The sequence below is a fragment of the Balaenoptera ricei genome, chromosome 18 (genome assembly GCF_028023285.1).
Source record: "Balaenoptera ricei isolate mBalRic1 chromosome 18, mBalRic1.hap2, whole genome shotgun sequence".
Lineage (NCBI taxonomy): Eukaryota > Metazoa > Chordata > Mammalia > Artiodactyla > Balaenopteridae > Balaenoptera > Balaenoptera ricei.
Window position 1 is genome coordinate 81450996 of NC_082656.1, and position 19166 is coordinate 81470161.

The following is a 19166-nucleotide window of genomic DNA, read 5'->3' on the forward strand; positions in this document are numbered from 1 at the left end:
TCAGAACTGGCAAACTACGAATATGAAAAAAAGGTTCTAGATCTCCCCACGGTTGGCTCTCTCGCCAGGGTCTTTGCCGATCACTCTTTTTAAAGCTAGAACCCACGCACGGCCCAGACCTCTGTCTTCCCTTCCCGGCTTCCTTTCCTCCTGTATTTGTCACCTCCTGCTACCCCATAATCTACTGATACTTATTTACTTGATTTCTGTCTCAGAATGCATGCCCCAGGAGGACAGGATTGTTTTGTGGGCTTTGTCACAGGTCTTAGGGCAGCGCCTGGCGTATCATAGGCACGCCAATGTTTGTTGAATGAGTAAGTGACCAAGGAATGAATGAATAAGGACCCAAAGGCCCTTCTGACGCCTGCAGCCTTCTCTTGGACACATAGAGAAAAAGTGACTTTGGATTGCATGCCTCGAAGACTTCGATATTTGATCTTCATTCTCCACGTTTCACATCAGAAGGGGAGGAAGTCCCCGTAAGGTCACAGGGGATCCATCCCTCTGGCCCATGAACAACAGGTCCGAGGAAATTCACGCCGCTCCATTCCCAGTGAAGCTTCACATCTGGAATCACTTGGCCCATCCACTCCATATCTGGCCTCCCTACGTAACTTCATCCGTGAGAAGTCCTTTCATGGAGGTGGGTCTGCATTCCAGCAAATAAGCCACCCGGCACCTACAGCGTGGAGACCCCCTTCCCACAACCCACAGAGGACCCGTGCCTCAGACGCTCGGCTGAGCACACGCTGGAGGTCTGAGCTTACGCCCACTGGAACGATTAGTTTAAATCCCCTCAAAGTTTCTTTTATTTTGCATTGCGATTACTTTGGAGCCACAGAGCCCCCTTCACTGAATCAAGAGGTTCCTGTTCCGTGCTCAGCTTTGATGGTGGGCAGACGAGAAAAATCCAGGTAAACTACCGTTCAGATTTGAAGTCACTTACAGACAAAGCAGCCCCTTCTCCGTGTGTGTGTATGTGTGTGTGTGTGTGTGTGTGTGTGTGTGTGTGTCTTAGTACCAGCTTGTGTCTCCAGATGAACAGAATGCGTTCCTTTCCCAGTAAGAACCCTACAACTCAACTGGTTTGCTTTCTAACTTTAGATGCTGGTTAGGTTGGCCCCTATTCCTCTAAACCAGTTTCATTAGTTTATGTTCACTCTTCCTTTCTGCAGTGACTAACTCTGCAAAGACAACTAAGTGAGATACGAACAATTCATAAGTCGCTGGGCACCCAGCCTCTGGCACTACACCTTCCCCAGCCCTGCCCCCCCTCTGTCCTGGACAGGACACCACGCGAAATGGGCCCAGAGGGAACTCACTTGTGTGGCCTGGCTGCCCAGGGGGGCCGGGGGGCCCAGGGGGGCCCGGGAGCCCGTCCCGTCCACCTGGTCCGGGCAAGGACACGCCTGGCAAGCCCTGGTCACCCTTCTCTCCTCTTTCACCGGGGAAGCCGGGGGCACCAGTCAGCCCTGGTATCGGGAAGCCTGAAACCAGAACAGAACTCATGGACACAGCACAACACCAAGGGCCATGCCGACAGCCACACTGGTGATCGTCACTCTGTTCACGGGAAAATGACCATGGCTGAAAGGGGAACTGCTCTGGACAAGTGAGAAACTGTATTAGCTTCTCACCACGTAAATGCTGTTGGGCAAAGGCTCCCTACAAAGTCACTGCAAGGAAAAGGGGCTCGTTGTGTAGACATTAACATCTGTGAATTTCCTTCAGTGCAAATAGTGTCCCCAACAGGTTAGAGAGAGTACTTTCCATTTCTGCTCAGAGAATAAAGAAAGGCGTAAGAAGTGTCCTTAAACAAAGCAGACGTGGTCAGGAGGCAAAGTGGGTGGGAAGTGCGTGGGAAGCAGCTAAAGCACAGAGTCAGGACAAGGAAGACAGCCCCGGAAAGAGCGCCAAGTCAGGTGGAGATCAGAGCTGAGCACGGGAAGTCGAGTTAAGCCGCTGTGAGTTTGGAGGGGACAAGATCGTAGGGCCCTCTGACAGCCGAGAAGGGTTTTGACCTAGTGCTTGAGACACAACGGTCCAGTAGGCTGCAGGTGAAGTGACTTTGTGCTCTGGAGAGCAGAGAGCTCTGCTGGCCTCTGGTCCCAGCATCCGGCCGACAGGTGCAGGGGCGTGAAAACAGACGGATGAGGTGACACGGGAAGAGTCAGGGCAGAAGGAGCTCCGAGGAAGGATGGACAGACCCCCAAACCCCAAATGTGAACTTGAGTCCCAGGTGAGAGCTTGTGAGTCGCTGAACCTGCGAGCACAGCACGTAAAAGAACTGGAGGCCATCCGCGGGGGCTCCAGCCCCATCCCTACCCCAGAACTGGTGTGGGAGAAGGAAAGGAAAGATGAAGGATGACCCTCAGAGAGGCAGGGAGGCGGGACCTGAGGCCGAGGGCCTCCGCAGTCAGTAGGGGGTAGGAGCAGACAAGGCCAGAGCAACTTCAAAGACAGTTTCTAAAAACGACGGCTTAAGACACTAACGGGGTCAGATAGGAGGTTTTAGAAAGTAGAACTGCAAATGCTGCCAGGAGACGTGAAGTAACATGCTCACGAGAACAGCTGGAAGGTCCAGCAAGCTTTACAACCAAGGAGAGGAAAGGGGTGGAAAAGAGAGAAAAGGGAGGATTTTAAGGGCAGATGCCAAAATTTTAGCAGAAAGGAGGCACGCAGGGCAGTGAAGGTGGCCTTGAGCCACCACTGCTGCGAATCTTAGACGGTGGGGCTGGGTTGTCCAGGTGTTGTCTGTTCCAGCAAAAACAAAGGAAGGGGTTCTGGGGGGACTTAAGACTTAAGAACTGTCAGGAAGGGAAAAAAGAAACTGACAAAAAAGAATAAGAAATAAAAATTAAAAATAAAAACAGACAAAACCAAAACCTTCAGTAAGAGCTGTGAGCACTTCGTGTGGCGTCAATTCCAGGGCACCCGAGGGTTTCAAGCCGAGCACTTGTTACCCCTGCTCTAGGACCTGGGATTACACGCCTGCAGTGTGTACAGACAGGCATCTGTACATACAGAGAAGTGCAACTCCCAGCCTCTGATCACGCAATCCGTTAGAAATGCAAAACCAGCACAGAACAGCTGCAGACTTAGTAGAAGCTCAGTGACGCAGGAGTCCACCGAGAAGCAAGATGAGAGGTGATTAGATTAGTTAGAAGAGGTTTCAGCCTTGAGTCTGGTCTCAAGCCGAGAAACAAAGGCAATTCCAGACAGGGCAAGGGAGAGCAACGATGCTGGGTGCGGGTGGAGGTCTTCCGAAAGGCTGACGGTGCCCCCAGGAGCAGCCGGAAGGAGGCTGAAAGGCAGGGGGTTAGATCAGAGGCAGGGAGACAGGATAACTTGATGAGAGATGTAAGAAGTCCCACCTGTGAAATACATGTTTATAACTACATGTTAACCTGTCATTTACAAAATAAACGCTGTCCTAGGAGCACACGTTGTTTTCAGAGCTAGAAAAATGTGTAACAAAATTGCTAGCCATTGTATGCAAGTATCTAACTAATGCAGAGGACAAACATGTTCAGGATAGAAACCGCGTAGAAGGTGTACAAATACTCTAAAAAAATAATTTACGGATGCTCACCTGGAGAGCCTGGCGGGCCTTGTATTCCTGGGAAACCTAAACGGAGGAAGAGAGAGTGGGACAAACTGAGCCTGGTTCACTTGTGGTTTATGTTGTGAATTTCTGTGCTCGTGGGTACCCACGGTCCCGGGGACAGGGAGCTCTGAACTTGGGGAGATGCCGCGCCCCTGACACTGCAGAGATGCAGGGAGACGGGCTCTTGGAAACCCAGTGGGATTGCAGAAGATCAACTTGAACGGCACTCGGTCACCACATGGTCCTGCATGGCGCTCAGGTGTTATCAAAATGTGCATGAGTGCAGGACAAAGATGGAAAAAAGAAAGGACGAGAGAGAAGAAGGGAGGAGGGAGAAGGAGGGAAAGAAAGAGGGAAGGACCTTACCTTTGGGGCCTGGCTCCCCTTTCAACCCTGGAGCCCCTGGGTACCCCCGCTCTCCTTTCTCTCCCAAGGGCCCGGTGCCGATAACCTGAATTACAGAAGAAAAGATCATCGCGTGGCATGGCAGGGGACTGTGCTGTATATTACAGCACAGGTGAAGAAATAAACACATTTTTTATTATTTCAAGACATGTGAAAGTAAAGAAGAAATAGTGGTGGAAGAGGAAGGGGAGGGGAGAGGGAAGGGAAGAGAGTGGGGAGGGGAGAGTATTGAAAACATAAAATGGATATCCGGTATTGCCCTCCTTGCAGAGAACTTTGCCAGGCAGCTCTGCTTCCTTTTGTAATAATCTGCTTGGCAGGAGCTTTACCAACGAAGCCAAGTTAGAAACATATTAATTCTGAGGTTTGGGTATGGAATTTCTCAAAGTCCATGCAAGCTGTAAGAAGAATAGTCTTCTTTAAAGAGTATTATCTGAAAAACTGCCTTAAATTTCCTCAGGCAATATGTAACAGGAACACTCAAATTTTTTTTTATTGGAAGAGGTTTTATGCTTCACTTTTTTAAATGGTCAAAAGTGGGGACTTCTTTAAGGTCCTCGTAATATGGGGCAAGAAGAAGCCACTGTGGCCTCATTAAAAAGGAGTGAACCAGTTCACCCCAATTCTGAGTTGCTGAAATTCGAAGACAAGGACCATATCAAATATTGCCTATTACCCTTAAGATGTAATTCTTCTGTAGCAATTACATGATGGCTATTATTAAGGTCTGCTGATGAGGTTAGGGTAAAAAAAGATTATTCAAAGGCAGCTGCTGGATTAGAAATATGGGAAATGGAATCATCTATCGTATGACGTATGATGTGTTAAAAGCATAAGGAGGTCCCATAATACTTTGATCTGGTAATCCTATTTCTGGAAATGCAGCCTAAGGAAGGATTACTCAAATCCCTCACCTAACACACACAGACACACACAGGCACGTACAAACATTCACTACCTCGCTGTACCCATGCAAGAGGGCAGCAAACAAGAGAATGGTCATATTTCACTGTTTCCAAAAAGAATTGGGGCAAAATGGTTACAACAATTATCGCACAGCGCTCTGAAAATGACAATTTGAAGATAACTTGAAAACGTGAAGAATGTTCATTTTTAAAAAGAAAAAATGTTACGTACATTGGCTTGCAAGTATATAAAAATATGTATAAGGACAAGGAGTCAAAAGTTATTTGCAAAAAATAAAAAGTGTTTTGCTAAGACAGTCAGATCATGGATGATCTGTTTCTCTGAGTAGCGTTTTCCTTAACAGACCATTATTTTTTTAAGTTTCAAAATGTGTTGCTAATACTCTCATCCATGTGCAACTCTTTTAATTTTAGTGGTCAAAGATATGCAGAAATTGTCCAAATACAATAACGAGTAAATACCAAACGCCACACGATACAAAATATAAATGATTGGTTCAAATTCTGTGCACCCCCTACATTAAAACGTCATTCTAGGAACACTGTGGAGCACGTGGTCTAAGTGACAGGCCAGCCCGTCTCTCTCTTTCCCTCTTTTCAAACGATCTCACAGGCAGCAAATGTCACTGTTACTCACAGTTCCAGGTGGGCCAGGAGGGCCTGCTTCACCTTTGTCTCCCTACAAAAGAAAAATAACTTTACTTGTATTTTTTAATTATGAAGGTTGCCTTGCCAACAGCAGGGTTGAACTTTTTTTTTCCTAGAAAAATAGATTGTGCCCACTGTACACTAACATGATTGTCCTCTCCTTAGAATCTCTCACTGTGATTAGTCTAAAGTGCTCTGCAACTATTACAACCAAAATCCATACATCTCCCCTTGCTTTGCATGTGTGACATCCGAAAATTGAGATTTCTACAAAACATAAATGGAAGGCTAATTATTCACATTACAAAAGAGCTCATGCTTCTCAGAGAACCTCAACAGAATCATTTGCAAGTTGAATTTGTATATGGTGGTTGTCCTTCTTTTTTTTTTTTGGCCATACCTTGCGGCATACAGGGTCTTAGTTCCCCAACCAGGGATCAAAGCCATGCCCCCTGCAGTGGAAGCAAGGAGTCTTAACCACTGGACTGCCCGGGAAATCCCGTACAGTGGTTTTTCAATACAATAAAAAAATAAATGAAATAAAATGATATGAAAGCTTAGTGTGGCTAAAAGTATTTTCTTAAGGAAATCATTTTATTTGAGGATTTTGGTGTAAGACTGTCTAACTCTGCATTGGAAGTCATAATAAAAGGATACTTATGGTTTTTTCTTTCCCCTTAAAATCCAGCATGACTTGAAAATATTGGATGGATAAAATTCTCATCACTTTGAGGCTTAATTTAACCCATATTAGATGAAAAACTCAAAGAAATCAATCCTTTTATATCTAATGTTCTTATATAAGTATCATAACAACACTTTTAAATGTCCTGATACATGCACATTATTTCACAAATGCACATTTTTCCCCTTTTTTTTCTTTTTTTTTTTCCTTTTAAGCTAAGGATTTAAACTCAGGTGTTAAACCAGAATTAGATGTTTTGATTTTTCTAATTTGAATAAAAGAAGAGATTTTAGAAATATCTATGGGAGCTTAAAAAAATCTTAGCTAATATATTCTAAACATATTTACCTTTTACAATCTACAAGAATTGACTTTCTCATAAAGTTACAGTGTTAGAAAAGGATTTCTCCCTTTGTCACTGGCTTCGATAAACCAACCTTGAGGTCCTCTCCCTACTGTTAAAGATGAATGTTTCAAATCCATTTCTCATTTTAGTAGAGATGTACATTACCTAGTCTCATGATTAAAAGAGAAAAATAAACCAACAATGAGTTTTCTCTGAGTATTTGATTGGCAAATATTTTTTAAAGTTTCATAACAAACAGTTGTCAAATGAAAGGGTCCCAGGGTGATGGAAGTGCTATTCTGGGGGCAATTTTATTGAGTATGGCCAAAGCTTCCCCAAAAAAGGGTCAAACATTAACCCCAAAATTATACTTTTTAGGAATTTATGATGGGAGATGATCAGACAAGTGGATAAAGATACTTATAATGAGAAAAATGTGTTAACGATCTACATACCATGCAGTAAAAGGTATGGATAACATAAGCATTGATGTATAACCACATTTATGGATGTTGAAATATATCCTCGTTATGTCATTAAGGGAAAAAGCAAGATATATCATGCAATACCACTTTTGAAAAATCTCATGTATGTGTGTGTACATGGGACAATTATTAACTCTGACCATTTCTGAGTGGGTAATAGAAAAACTACACAGGCTTTCTTTTCTCCTCTATATGCTTCTGCATTTTCTCTGTTTCATAATCAGGGAAAATTAATCTACTACAAAAAACATAAAAAACTTAAATGAGTGGAACATTTTATATTTTTTTCTTTAAAAATTTATGCACACAAACAGAACCACTAGGTTGTGTTTTTCCTCACATGGAGCATAAATAATTTTTATTCTTTGAGTGCATGGTCCTTTATTCTAGAAAAAACTTCTAGGTTGAACAAAATGAAGGCAAAAATTCAAAGTAGGGTCACCATTTACCTTTAAACCCTCTCGGCCTGGGAGTCCTGGGTACCCCGAATCCCCCGGAAACCCCTAAAATGGAACAGAAAGCAACAGCAATCGTCAGCAACTGAGGGCAACAGGCTTGCTTTTACAAAATCACAGAGAAATACTTACTAGACTCCCTTTTTCTCCTTTTTCACCGTCTTTTCCTGGTTTTCCCTGTACAATAAAGATTTAAATATTAGTAGTGCATAAATAATAATAGTAAACATGCTCCAACACCAAGGGTCTGAATCAAATACAAGTTACTATGTTGTATGAATCCTCTGGGTGAGTTGGCCATGCTACAGTAACACATCATGGAAGATACATTAAATCACTATGAACTAAAGGAGTTACAACAATAGAAGAAGACTTTTCAATATTTAAAAAATTGGAGGTTGATTAGCTCCAAATCTTCTAAGACATCATTACATCTGGCAGCCGAGTCTACACCAGAGAAGTTTTCTTATCGGCAAGTGAGTATTTGGCAGACGGTACATCACTGATTCACTTAAACAGAAGTTTCCATGCATCGTTTCAGGGTAGAAACTGAGCCGCCTCAGCTGCTGGAGGTGGGTGGGTCTCCTGTCACTGCACTCAGGGCACGAGAAGCACCTGCGCATCTGGGCTCGGGACGGAGCTCCCAGCGGGCTTGGGAGGCGGCCGCGAAGGGTGCCCGGTGCTCTGAGCAGGCGGACAGGTGGCGTTCAGTGAGGCGCCGGCAGGGGGCACTGTCTGATCGGGGGCGGGGGAGGGGGATCATCTGAATAACAAAGGGCCTCAGCCGTCCCGGGGGTCTTTCTAATGGTGACCACCTCCTTATTCCTGCTCCCAGGGCTCCAGAAAGGCTCTTCAGCAGAGAAAAGACCCCTACAATCTCTTTCAGTCTATGCTCCTATGAACCTGTGATTCTAGGAATGCAGGAGAAATGATTTCACATCAGGAATAAGAGGGCTTTTTTTTTAAAACATCTCTACTGGAGTATAATTGCTTTACAATGGTGCGTTAGCTTCTGCTGTATAAAAAAGTGTATCAGCTATATGTATACATATATCCCCATAGCCCCTCCCTCTTGCGTCTTCCTCCCACCCTCCCTATCCCACCCCTCTAGGTGGTCACAGCACCGAGCTGATCTCCCTGTGCTAGGCAGCTGCTTCCCACTAGCTATCTATCTTACCTTTGATAGTGTATATATGTCCAGGCCACTCTCTCACTTCGTCCCAGCTTACCCTTCCCCCTCCCCGTGTCCTCAAGTCCATTCTCTACAGGACTTTTGAAAGCACTTACTCGGGGTCCTGGTTTTCCGGGTTCACCTTTCTCTCCAACTCCTGGCATCCCCTAAAAGACAAAAAGAGAAAGAGTTAGACTCATTCATATATTCAAATAAACTATTAAGTTAAGTAAGCATTCCACTGAAGGTGGAACACATTATGGTCTTTCCCACAAAATAATAATGATAAACAAGATTTCAGTCCTTACCTGAAATCCAGGTTCACCTTTTTGGCCCTAAAATAATTTTCAAAAGAGGGCAAGATTAGCACTATGTAGTGGCTATATCAGTTTTATATGCTACATGGAACAGGTAAAAGGGAAAAAACACCTTTTCCTGATACAGTAACCAAGAAATTCACATTGGTCTGCAGCATCCACTTCCTGCCATCAACTGGATTATGGACGTAAGGAGGGCAGAGTTAATACGTCTGACCCACGGCAACTGCAGCCTCCTTCCACCCTCAGCCCTCTCCTTCCTGTGTCCCAGCCGTCCTCTCCCCACCCTGGTGCATTTAAGAAACCCTCACACAAGAGGGTCAGCCTCAAACCAGTCTCGCTCCAACCCAGGTCCAGCTGCCTCTGCCCTCAAGAAGCTCACTTTTTATGGGACGGGTGGTCTATAAAAACCTGTTTTCAGGTCAGGGCGAATATAACCAGAGAAACTGAATTTTGACCCAGTCTCTCTTTATGCCTTGGAATCTGTCCACAGTTAGGAAGCCGGCGTTCACTGAACAAAGTCTGTCCCACCTTCTCTCCTTTTGCAGCATACTCTCCTTTCTCTCGAACTTGAGCTTGTCCTGGTACTCCTGGGGGCCCACTGACCCCTTGATCACCCTGTCGATGCAAACATTTGGGATTAATTAGGCATAAAGGTAATTATACAGGGAAGAGAAATGCAGAGGAGGGAAAAGCCCAGAAGAGAACATCTGTTTTGAAAATGTGATTGCACTCTGTTCCAGCCTGTACTTGCCTCAGCAGAAAATTAAGTTTCAGAAGGAAGATGGCCCACTAAGGATATAAAGCCAGGAGGAGGCTTCCCCGCTCAGGGGTCACCCCATAACAACGGAACTTGAACATCTGTAGGACAGATGGATGTGTGCATATATGTACAGACCACACATGTAGACAGACAGCACATGTATACAGGCCGGGACACAGATGCTGGTCTGTCACATTTGATGGCACGGACGAAAGGCACACCAGCCACCTAGTAGAGCCTGGGAGGAAAGGAGGTCTCTTTACGTAAACCAAAAAGAAGCATCAGGGATCTCTTCCTCAGAATCCTAACTGCCGGGTACAACGGGAAATACAGGAACCCGAACCATCACACGACGAAGGAGGTTCAAAAACTTCAACTGCATCAACTGCAGAATCACTTTACTGTGAGGTTTATGAGAAGACTGGGTGGAAATCTAGGGTGGGAAGAGGAGGCCAGGGCTCATCCACCTCTGCCCGGACCTCCACTACACTTGGCCGTCGTCTACACCGGCTTGAGCACCTGGGCCCTGGGCCAGGTGCAGCCGCAATTCCAAGAATGGCCACTTGGTGCCCGTTTCATGGGTCGGGTCCAGGGAAGGTGGTGGAGAGAGATCCCCAGAGCATCAGGGACCCACTGCCGGCCTCTCACCCTTTCTCAGCAGGAGGAGGCTGCCTGTTCTGGCCTGGGCATCCCTGCCTCCAAGGTTCTTTCCTCCCAACTCTGGTACGACGGCTTTCGTCTCTACAGGGTTTAATATAATGGTTATGCTACTAACAGCCAGGTCCTAAATTTGACCTTTTGATAATAAAGTCCAGGTCTGAGAACATTTTGATTGAATGTACGAACAGAGAAGTGGAATAAATGGCCTCACTGCATCTGCGTCTGTGGGTCAGATCCCACGTAGAGTCATCTCAGTGAATTCTAGCCGTGCCTTCAGGGAAAACACTAACAAACTCAAGAACATTCAGAGAAGGGTATCCATGGTTATGAGCATCCAAGAGGAGGTCCAGAGGCAGAAACCTGATCATGCTTGGAATTGGGATTTTAACCAAGAAAACTCCCCCAAGCAAAGAGCACTCACCTTGTCACCTTTTGGCCCTTGAAAACTCAAGCCCATTTGCCCCTGTTGATTAAAAAGTAGAATCCGTTATTAGCATTGTTTACTTTGTTCAAAATCATCCAACAAACATGACGTGAAATGCAACAAGATGATACGTTTAAGGCAATAGCTTCTTCTCAAAATGACATAATCCTTTCAAGAAAGTTGTGATCATGTTGTATTCAATGTCTATAAAAAGGTTTTTTTAAGTATTATTGAAAAAGAATCCTATAAAAACCTTTTTAAAAACGTTTAAGATTTTTAGACTCTGGCTTTAAAAAACTAAGGAAAAGATCAATGATTCCATAACTAATGGATGGATGGAAGGAAGGATCAATAGATCAGTAGATTGACAGATCAATAGATCAGTAGATTAACTGATAGACAGGTTAGACAGATTGATGGATAGGTGAATAGACAGATGATAAATATATAGATAGATACAGAAATTATAATTTCCCAAAACTTTTTACACAGATGTAAAAAATGAGTTACAGAAATTTCACGATAGTCTTATACTAATGTCAAAGAAAGACAAATGAAAAATAATCTTTACCTTTTCACCTGGAGGGCCAGGAGGGCCTGGGGGACCCTGTAGGACAGAGCATTTTAATTAAATATAGTTCACAACCCTGGTAAGTTTTAAATGCTTTTTTGTACTGACATTATCTTCAGGTATCATGGTTAAGGTGATAATTTATTTGTTAAATATTTAAATATTTTTCCTGTGCTATAGAACTGGTAAACTTTGAAAGTAACCAGAAATTAGTTCAGGACAATTATTAACAGGGATGGAAACCCTTCAAAATCTTAGGGGTTGGCCTGTGGAATCCACTGATCTGAGCATCTGCTGGGCTATCAGACAGTGGATGAAACCAGCCAAACCCTCGACAAGCCTTAGCGTTTCTAGTGTGGAAACGTTTGCCCACTTTGAAAACTGCTGCTGATCTTTAAAAGTTAAATGAATTCTTTAAGCGGGTAGATGGTATGAAGTCCCCAAAATTCCTGTGTTTGCAACAAAATTTCAGAATGCTTTTTATAATCATTAAAAAGGAAAAACTAGTCATTCTTTCCTCATGAAAACGAGTCCGTTGCAAGAATATAAAAGAGGTTACATCTGGCAGGAATGGATAGAAGAATTGCTGGATTTGAACCCTAAAAAAAGAGTAAATTTAAAAAATAAGCCTGAAAATCTCTCAAGGACTCTCAGGCAGGCTAGAGTGAGGATGGCAGACCCAGGCACATCATTCATTCCTAGTAAATGCGGCGCTCGACAAATAAGTGCTGTTAATATTAAGTCTCTTGTGCCCCCAAAAATGTGTGAGTAGAAGGAACTGATGCCACCCCCGTGCTTCGGGTCATCAGCTGTGAGGGACGGCTGATGTCAGAGCAGAGCTTCCTGGGAGGTTCTCTCTGATGCTCACTTTCTAGTCTCTGTCCCAAAGGCGCTGCAGCTTCTTCACAGCCTGGTCTGGGGCCACAGCCCCCAAGAGAGCAGGCCCTCTGCTGTGACTGCACTGGCACAAGGGAGGGTCCAGGGCAGGGCCTGCCTTGTCCATCTCTGAATCCCCTCCTCACAGGATGCGCTCGCATCCACGCAGCCCCACGAAAAATCAATATGTTGTCCCTGTGGGATGTCTCGGCATGAGGTACTATTATCATCCTTTTCCCACAGCTCTGGGGATATGTGGACCATAAGTGCCACTCAAACACCCCTGCAGATAGAAGCTCAAATAGATAACTAATAAGCACCTACTGTAGAGCACAGGGAACTCTACTCAATACTCTGTAATGGCCTATATGGGAAAAGGATCTAAAAAAAAGAGTGGATATACTTATATGTATAACTGATTCACTTTGCTGTACACCTGAAACTAACACAACACTGTAAATCAACCATACTCCAATAAAAATTTTTTTAAAAAGATAGAAGCTCATTCTCGCATCCAAATTAAGAGAGACCGCCACTGTGTAAAGTTTTCTTTCCATTTTATGTATTTTCACGCCTCACCACAGTTGTTCTCTGAATGCCTCCGAGGGATATTCCCCCCAAACTTACTGGCGGTCCAGTGAATCCCGGGGGGCCAACAGGACCTTGCAGCCCTGGCAGTCCTGGCGAACCCTATAATTCGTTGAGAAAGAAAAGAATTAAAATGCAAACCAGGAGGAGACTCAGCATGTGCTCATCATTATTTAGCAAATGCTTACAGGTGCTCCTGGGGGTCCAGGAAATCCTCTTTCACCTTTCAACAGGGTCCCTGGTATATGGCCAAGTATTTCACCTGGATCCCCCTAAGGGATGAAAAATAAGATAAAGTCACAAATACTGATATTTATGTAAAGAGAATGCAGCCCAAGTATGGGGTTTAGCCTCTGTCTAAGCTTGGAATAAACAGACCGGCCGTCTCCTGGGTTCATTTGTCTTAATGACCAACATTAGGGGGCTGCAACCAGGACAGAACGTGTAGACCACTGAACAGAAGGATGTGTGATGCGTCCACATGACGGGGCCCCAGGCAGGAGGAGTTCTAGACAGGGGCCCAGTCTCTGGTCCAAAGGCTATGTGACCACAGGCTGTTCTCACAACAGAAGGATTATCTTTCAAGAAAAGACCCAGCACGATCATGTTCAGAAAAGCAGTGAGAATACGTTTTAGGTGTCAACATGGCCAGGCCACAGTACCCAGATACTTGGTTACACACCAGTCTGAGGTTGACGTGAAGGTACTTTTAAATAAGATGGCCATTTAAATCAGTAGCTTTGAAGTAAAGCAGATGACCTTCCACGGTGGGGGGCCCACCCCATGGGTTGAAGGCCTTAAGAGAAAAAAGACGGACTCCCGTGAGGAAGGCGGACTCTGGCTATAGACAGCCCTTGAACTGGACCATCGCTCTTCCCTGGGTCTCCAGCCTGCATCCTTGCCCCACGGATTGTGGGGATCCAACTCCCACAATCACGTAACTCCTTAAAATAAGTAATTTATTTTATCTCAATATATTTTAATTATATTATATATTGAAATATATAATTAAATGAGTATATAATATAACTAAATATTAAAATATATAATATTATGTATTATATATATTATATAATATAAATCAACATATAATATAATTGATATACAATAATATATATTATGTATTATATAATCTGTAAAATATATTATATATATTTTAATTATATCTCCCTCTCTCACTCACTCACTCTATCCTTATATGTGTATGTTGTATACATATGGCACACACATAATACACAAACATCCCCACGCACGTCCTACTGGTTCTGTTTCTCTGCAGAGTCCTGTTGGCAGCTCCACCCACGGTTCTGGACAAGGAGCATCAGGGACTCACATCCCATCACTAATATTTCCCATCACACCATGCTTCCCATCACTGCTTATTTCCTATGCAGAAATTGTGCCTAGTGTTGAAACTTTAGATTCTAAAATTTAAGTCTGTGTATAGGACTTAAGTACTCTTTTAATGTAGCAGAGTTTAGACAAATAGGTTAATAGGCAATCAATCAACCAAAGTGATTTAAAGTAAAGTTATTTTTATGGCATCTGTTTTAAACAGAAGCCTGGAATGAATCCAGTAAAATAAAATAACGTACCTTCATTCCCGGTAACCCTGGTGGTCCCTAGAAAAGAAGAAGTTGGTATTAGTTTTGTTTTTCTCAAAACAACATTAGCATTATGATATGAGGGCAAAAAAAGGAAAAGAAAGGCAATGGAATGAGAAGAGAGAAATTAGCACTGAAGAAATTCTTACGTAACAGCCCAATACTCACGGGATTTCCAGCGAATCCAGGCAAACCCGGAGGCCCCAGAGGCCCTCTCTCACCCTGGGGGGACAGCAGACAGTCACTCTCAAGGGCCGTGCTCCCATCCGTTACCCCATCCTACCCTTCAGGCATGCTTCATTTGTTGGTGAAAATCATTTTCTAAAAATTGTTACAAGCTATATTGCTCAGTGCTGCTTCATGATAGAAGAAATATAATATTTGAGAATTTAATTAATAGAGACAAGAATTAATAATAGCATTTTCTTATTTGCTTTAGTAATAGATTATAGGTGAGAAATTTAGTGGTTAAGGCAATTTTAGAATAAAAGTCTACTAAATAGAAAGGCACAATGATGTCTTTCCTGAACATTAAACGTGGGAAAACAGTGTTTCCTCACCAAATAAAGAAAGGTGTAAGACGAGGAACTTTCCAACTGTGGCAATTAAAACTGTGTTCACGGGACAACTCTGCCTGACCTCTCCAGGTGCAAAGTTAGATAAACGCGCGCCAAGCAGGGAGGCTCCCGGTTCTAAATTTACCTTCGTCCCGTTGCATCCTGGGATACCTGGGGGACCCGGAGGACCATCTTGGCCAGGAATACCCTGCAAATAACAAGGTGAACAAGTAGCCAAATCAGAAAAATCACTGATGTTGCCATAACCCACATCAAACGTCTTATAAAGGAAGCAGGTGCCTTTTTTATACATACAGGAAGTCCTGGGTTTCCAGGGTAACCAGATGCTCCTGGGGGTCCCTGTAAGGATGGAGATGAAAAAGTTTTCATTGAGTGTGGGAGAACATCATTTCCTTCCACTTGCATCCCCCTGGCTGAGGATGTCGGACCCTAATTATTGACATTTGGAACATCGACCCTAAGCAGAGAGGGAGGCGTCTTAGGGCCTAGCCCAGGGAGCCAGACGGCCTGGCGTTTCAGTAGCAACTCTTCCTCATCAAAAGCTGACGATTAAATACTTCTAAAATCAAGGCTGCACACCCACAAAATAACTCTGCCCTCATTTCATCCTTTGTAATTTCTAGGTGGTAGATAGATAGATAGATAGATAAATTTACATTAAAATCTCAAACAGTTGGGAAGTAGAGTGTATGGCATAAATCAGTTCATTGAGGGAAGAAAATCAAAGTTATTTCTGGCTGAAATCCAGATATTCTCCATCCCAGACAGTTACAATGTTATCCCCTATCTTGTGCCCTAAAGACCCAGGAAGGCAGGTTATCGGGCACACTTCCCTTTCCACTAAGTAACAATAACAGAATTAAAATGTTTACATTTTACAGTGTCTTCCTATTTTTCTACTTTCAAAGGTCTCCCTGCTTGCATGTCCCAGGAATGGGAGTAGCAAAGAAAGCAGACTCTGAAGAAGGAAGAGGAAGTGTAGCTCTGAACACGTTACCACTTTTCACATTAAATGAAGACATCTTTCTTCAAAGATCTGTAGGTGTGTCATCCCCCCTCCCCCAATTAAATACGCCTGCAGGAATCCTTGAGGAAGGAGAGAGGAGAGAAAGCACGTGTACAAAGGACAAGAAGTGAGCAGCTCCAGGGGCAGGGCTGCAGGTCCAGGACGCGGGTTCCACCCATCCGGGGCCCTCGTGCCCAGGACACGCGCTGTCTGAGCTCCGAGGACAGAGGCAGAGGGAGGGGGGCGCAGAGGAAGGAGGGGACAGGGTGCCCCTCGGGATTGTCTGGGGGTGGGGAGGGTGAAGAGCCCTCCCCCTGGAAGCACCGCTGTATCAGATCCCACCCACAGTCATTACCAACTTAATGACAACCGTACTCACTCTTGTCCCTTTAGTTCCCGGCAGTCCTGGTTCTCCGGTGTCACCCTGGAACAGACAGACATGCCACGATGACCACTCGTCACAAAAGCAACACAGATCATCTTAAAGTCCACTCCTCCGACCCCCTGCGCCCACGACAGCCAAGCTCACCTTCTGTCCTGGTGGTCCCTGCGGCCCCTCAGGTCCTTGCATTCCCGGGAACCCGATGACACCTTGTAACCCTGGGAGACCTCTTTCTCCCTGCAGAGGACGAAGGAGCAAGTCAGACCAAGGGCAGGTGGAAGGAGAAACCAGCCTCACTCAGCGTCATCCAGCAGCCAGCCTACCACGAGCATCTGAAAAAAGATGCTGCCACCTACGTCCCATCTCAGAGACTTTTCTCTGCTCTTTTTTTAGCTCTTTTGAGGGCAGGGATGTTCATATGTGATCCCTGGCCCAATGCTTTCTATGTACTATATTCTAAAGGCTAAGTAATTTGTTGGGGAAATAAAATCACGGATAGCTGGGGATTTTTTTTCACTGAATGGCTTACAACCTCATTTGATGAGTGGAATCTTCTTGTTGTCGGCAGACACAGCGCTGAGATTCTGCGAGCAGACATCAGTCAAGGCTCCCCTTTAGGAGGTGTGTAGGCAGAGCTCACGGTGGCAGTTTCAGCGCAAGATGCTGAGACTTTTCTGTGCAATCAACAGTCTGACGATGGGTTTTCATAAGCATCTCTTAAAAAAACTGGGTTTTTTTTTTTGCAAAGGTAGGCTCGAGGTTTAATTACGGTCTCTGCCCTCGTGGAGCAAAAATAAATAAAATTTATTCTTAACATAATGAATATTATTTAGGGTCCACACACGTGGCTGCAATTCAGAAAGACTGTGATTCTGGCTTTGAGATGGCCCGTGAAGGATGAAAGGAAAATGAACGTGTGAAGAGACAGGCAAAGACAATTCAGGCTGGATGTCAGAGAATGGAGATCTAGGCCATGTGAGCACAAGACACTAAGAAGAAGAAATAGTTTCCTCTGCAAGCATCCGTGACCCAGTGGCCTGATTAAGGATATTGAGGAAGACGGCCACACTTTTTGCCAGTATGAAACAGCCCCAAATCAGGACAGGAATTCAAGAAAACCTATTCTCTTCACAGTATGTGGACTTCGGTGCAACCTCACAATATAAATTGGGTAGATTAAGTACGCATCTTTAGCCAATTTTCAAAAACAGAAGGCATGTTGGAGATTACAGACAGGATTCCTTACTTTCCCTACAGTTATGTTAGTTCAAAGTAAAAAATAAACTGACAAGCTATACATTACATCACATAAACATTTACCACCCCAAATAGCACATTACCAAGAGTTACTTAAAGTTGTTCAACATTGCATAAATGAAAGGACACAGAACCCAAACTTCCAAAGTCATCCTTCTTTCCAAACCACTCAGCCAGTCCCAGAACTTGCTGGTGAATTGTGTGTCTGTTGCATTTTCTGAAATGCAGAAACGTGGTTCTGAACTTGGGTCTCGAACCACTGGGCCTCCACAGATCGTGGGAGTCATTGGAAGTGTAAAAGGCAGGAAGCCAGAAACAGTGTGTGAATAAATGGGAAAGAGATTATTTCAAACTCTAGAGGAGACCATCAGATACTAAATGGAGTAAAGAAAGTTAAGCCCTGCAGTTTGGCCCAGCCCTTTGGACCAGCTGCATCCAGGGATCAACCAGGAAGAACAGATGCTAATATTCCCCAGAGCCCAGCATAGGACTTGACACAGAACACTGGCTCGTACTCCCTGAGGCCCGGGAAAGAAAAACATTCTCAGACCAAGACTTGTTCAAATGTAAAGCTACTTAAATACATTCATTCTTAACCTAAAATAACAGCAGATACAAACGCACAAAATCCTGGCGCTGGAGACGGACTGTACTCTGACATCATATCAACCTCCTCCCTTGATTCAGATGTGGGAAAATTCTACCCAAAATAGAATTGAACTGCTGGCTAAAAAATGTGAACACTGAACTGAGTATCCTCAAATAACCTGGCATGAGATGGGAAGGAAATATGAAAGGCACATCAGCAGAAAAGCTTCCTAACTCATTTGGTGGCATATTTTTAGTACTTAGTTAATATCGGCAGTGTCACTAGGAGACCCAGTGCAGATAAGATTTTATAATTCTCATTTTCATCGTGGACTGCATGGAGACCCAGAGCCAGATTAGCTGATTTCTACAAGTTTCTCACTGAGTCAGCACTAAAGCCACAAATAGAAATGAGGTCAACCTCTACCTCCGTCTGTGTTTCTTCTAGGTCACTAGAGCAAGCTGGTTCCCAGCAAATATTAAATAGTTCACCCACATCGAGTTAGCCCCTTTTATGTCCATTTCACAGATAGGGAAATTAGGATTCCGATGCTTCACTGATGCATCACATGTCACTGGGTGACCCCTGCGTGCTCCTGGGAACAGAATTCAGAAATCTGAATTCCCAGTCCTGGCTTTCACCACAGGGCCACATTCTTTCCCAAATGTCACCGGAACACTTAAGCAAGCTCCGTATCCCAAGAGTTTTGAAATTAAGTAGCTAAAGAGGAAGTGACTCCCCCGTGGACATGGCTCTTGCCATCTCGCACATATTTTTTTTTGTTTCCTAATCTTTTGTTCAGACAAAAGTGCACATGAATAAT

At 44.2% G+C, this 19166-nt stretch overlaps 2 protein-coding genes across 2 annotated transcripts in view; one reads left to right on the forward strand and one right to left on the reverse strand.

Annotated features, from left to right (window-relative positions):
* Positions 1-19166, forward strand: part of COL4A2 (collagen type IV alpha 2 chain) — a 384139-nt gene that overhangs the window by 98942 nt on the left and 266031 nt on the right. The gene's annotated exons all lie outside the window — the stretch shown is intronic.
* The window catches only part of COL4A1 (collagen type IV alpha 1 chain), a 148796-nt gene that overhangs the window by 40082 nt on the left and 89548 nt on the right, over positions 1-19166 (reverse strand). The window contains exons 3-21 of the mRNA XM_059903176.1: positions 16645-16734; positions 16495-16539; positions 15404-15448; positions 15234-15296; positions 14700-14753; positions 14523-14549; positions 13116-13199; positions 12967-13029; positions 11464-11499; positions 10890-10931; positions 9577-9663; positions 9037-9063; positions 8845-8895; positions 7690-7734; positions 7552-7605; positions 5576-5617; positions 3974-4058; positions 3593-3628; positions 1323-1487 (exon numbers count right to left, since the gene is read on the reverse strand). Coding sequence (XP_059759159.1) covers positions 1323-1487; positions 3593-3628; positions 3974-4058; positions 5576-5617; positions 7552-7605; positions 7690-7734; positions 8845-8895; positions 9037-9063; positions 9577-9663; positions 10890-10931; positions 11464-11499; positions 12967-13029; positions 13116-13199; positions 14523-14549; positions 14700-14753; positions 15234-15296; positions 15404-15448; positions 16495-16539; positions 16645-16734 — 1141 coding nt within the window. The remainder of the gene's footprint in view (positions 1-1322; positions 1488-3592; positions 3629-3973; positions 4059-5575; positions 5618-7551; positions 7606-7689; positions 7735-8844; positions 8896-9036; positions 9064-9576; positions 9664-10889; positions 10932-11463; positions 11500-12966; positions 13030-13115; positions 13200-14522; positions 14550-14699; positions 14754-15233; positions 15297-15403; positions 15449-16494; positions 16540-16644; positions 16735-19166) is intronic.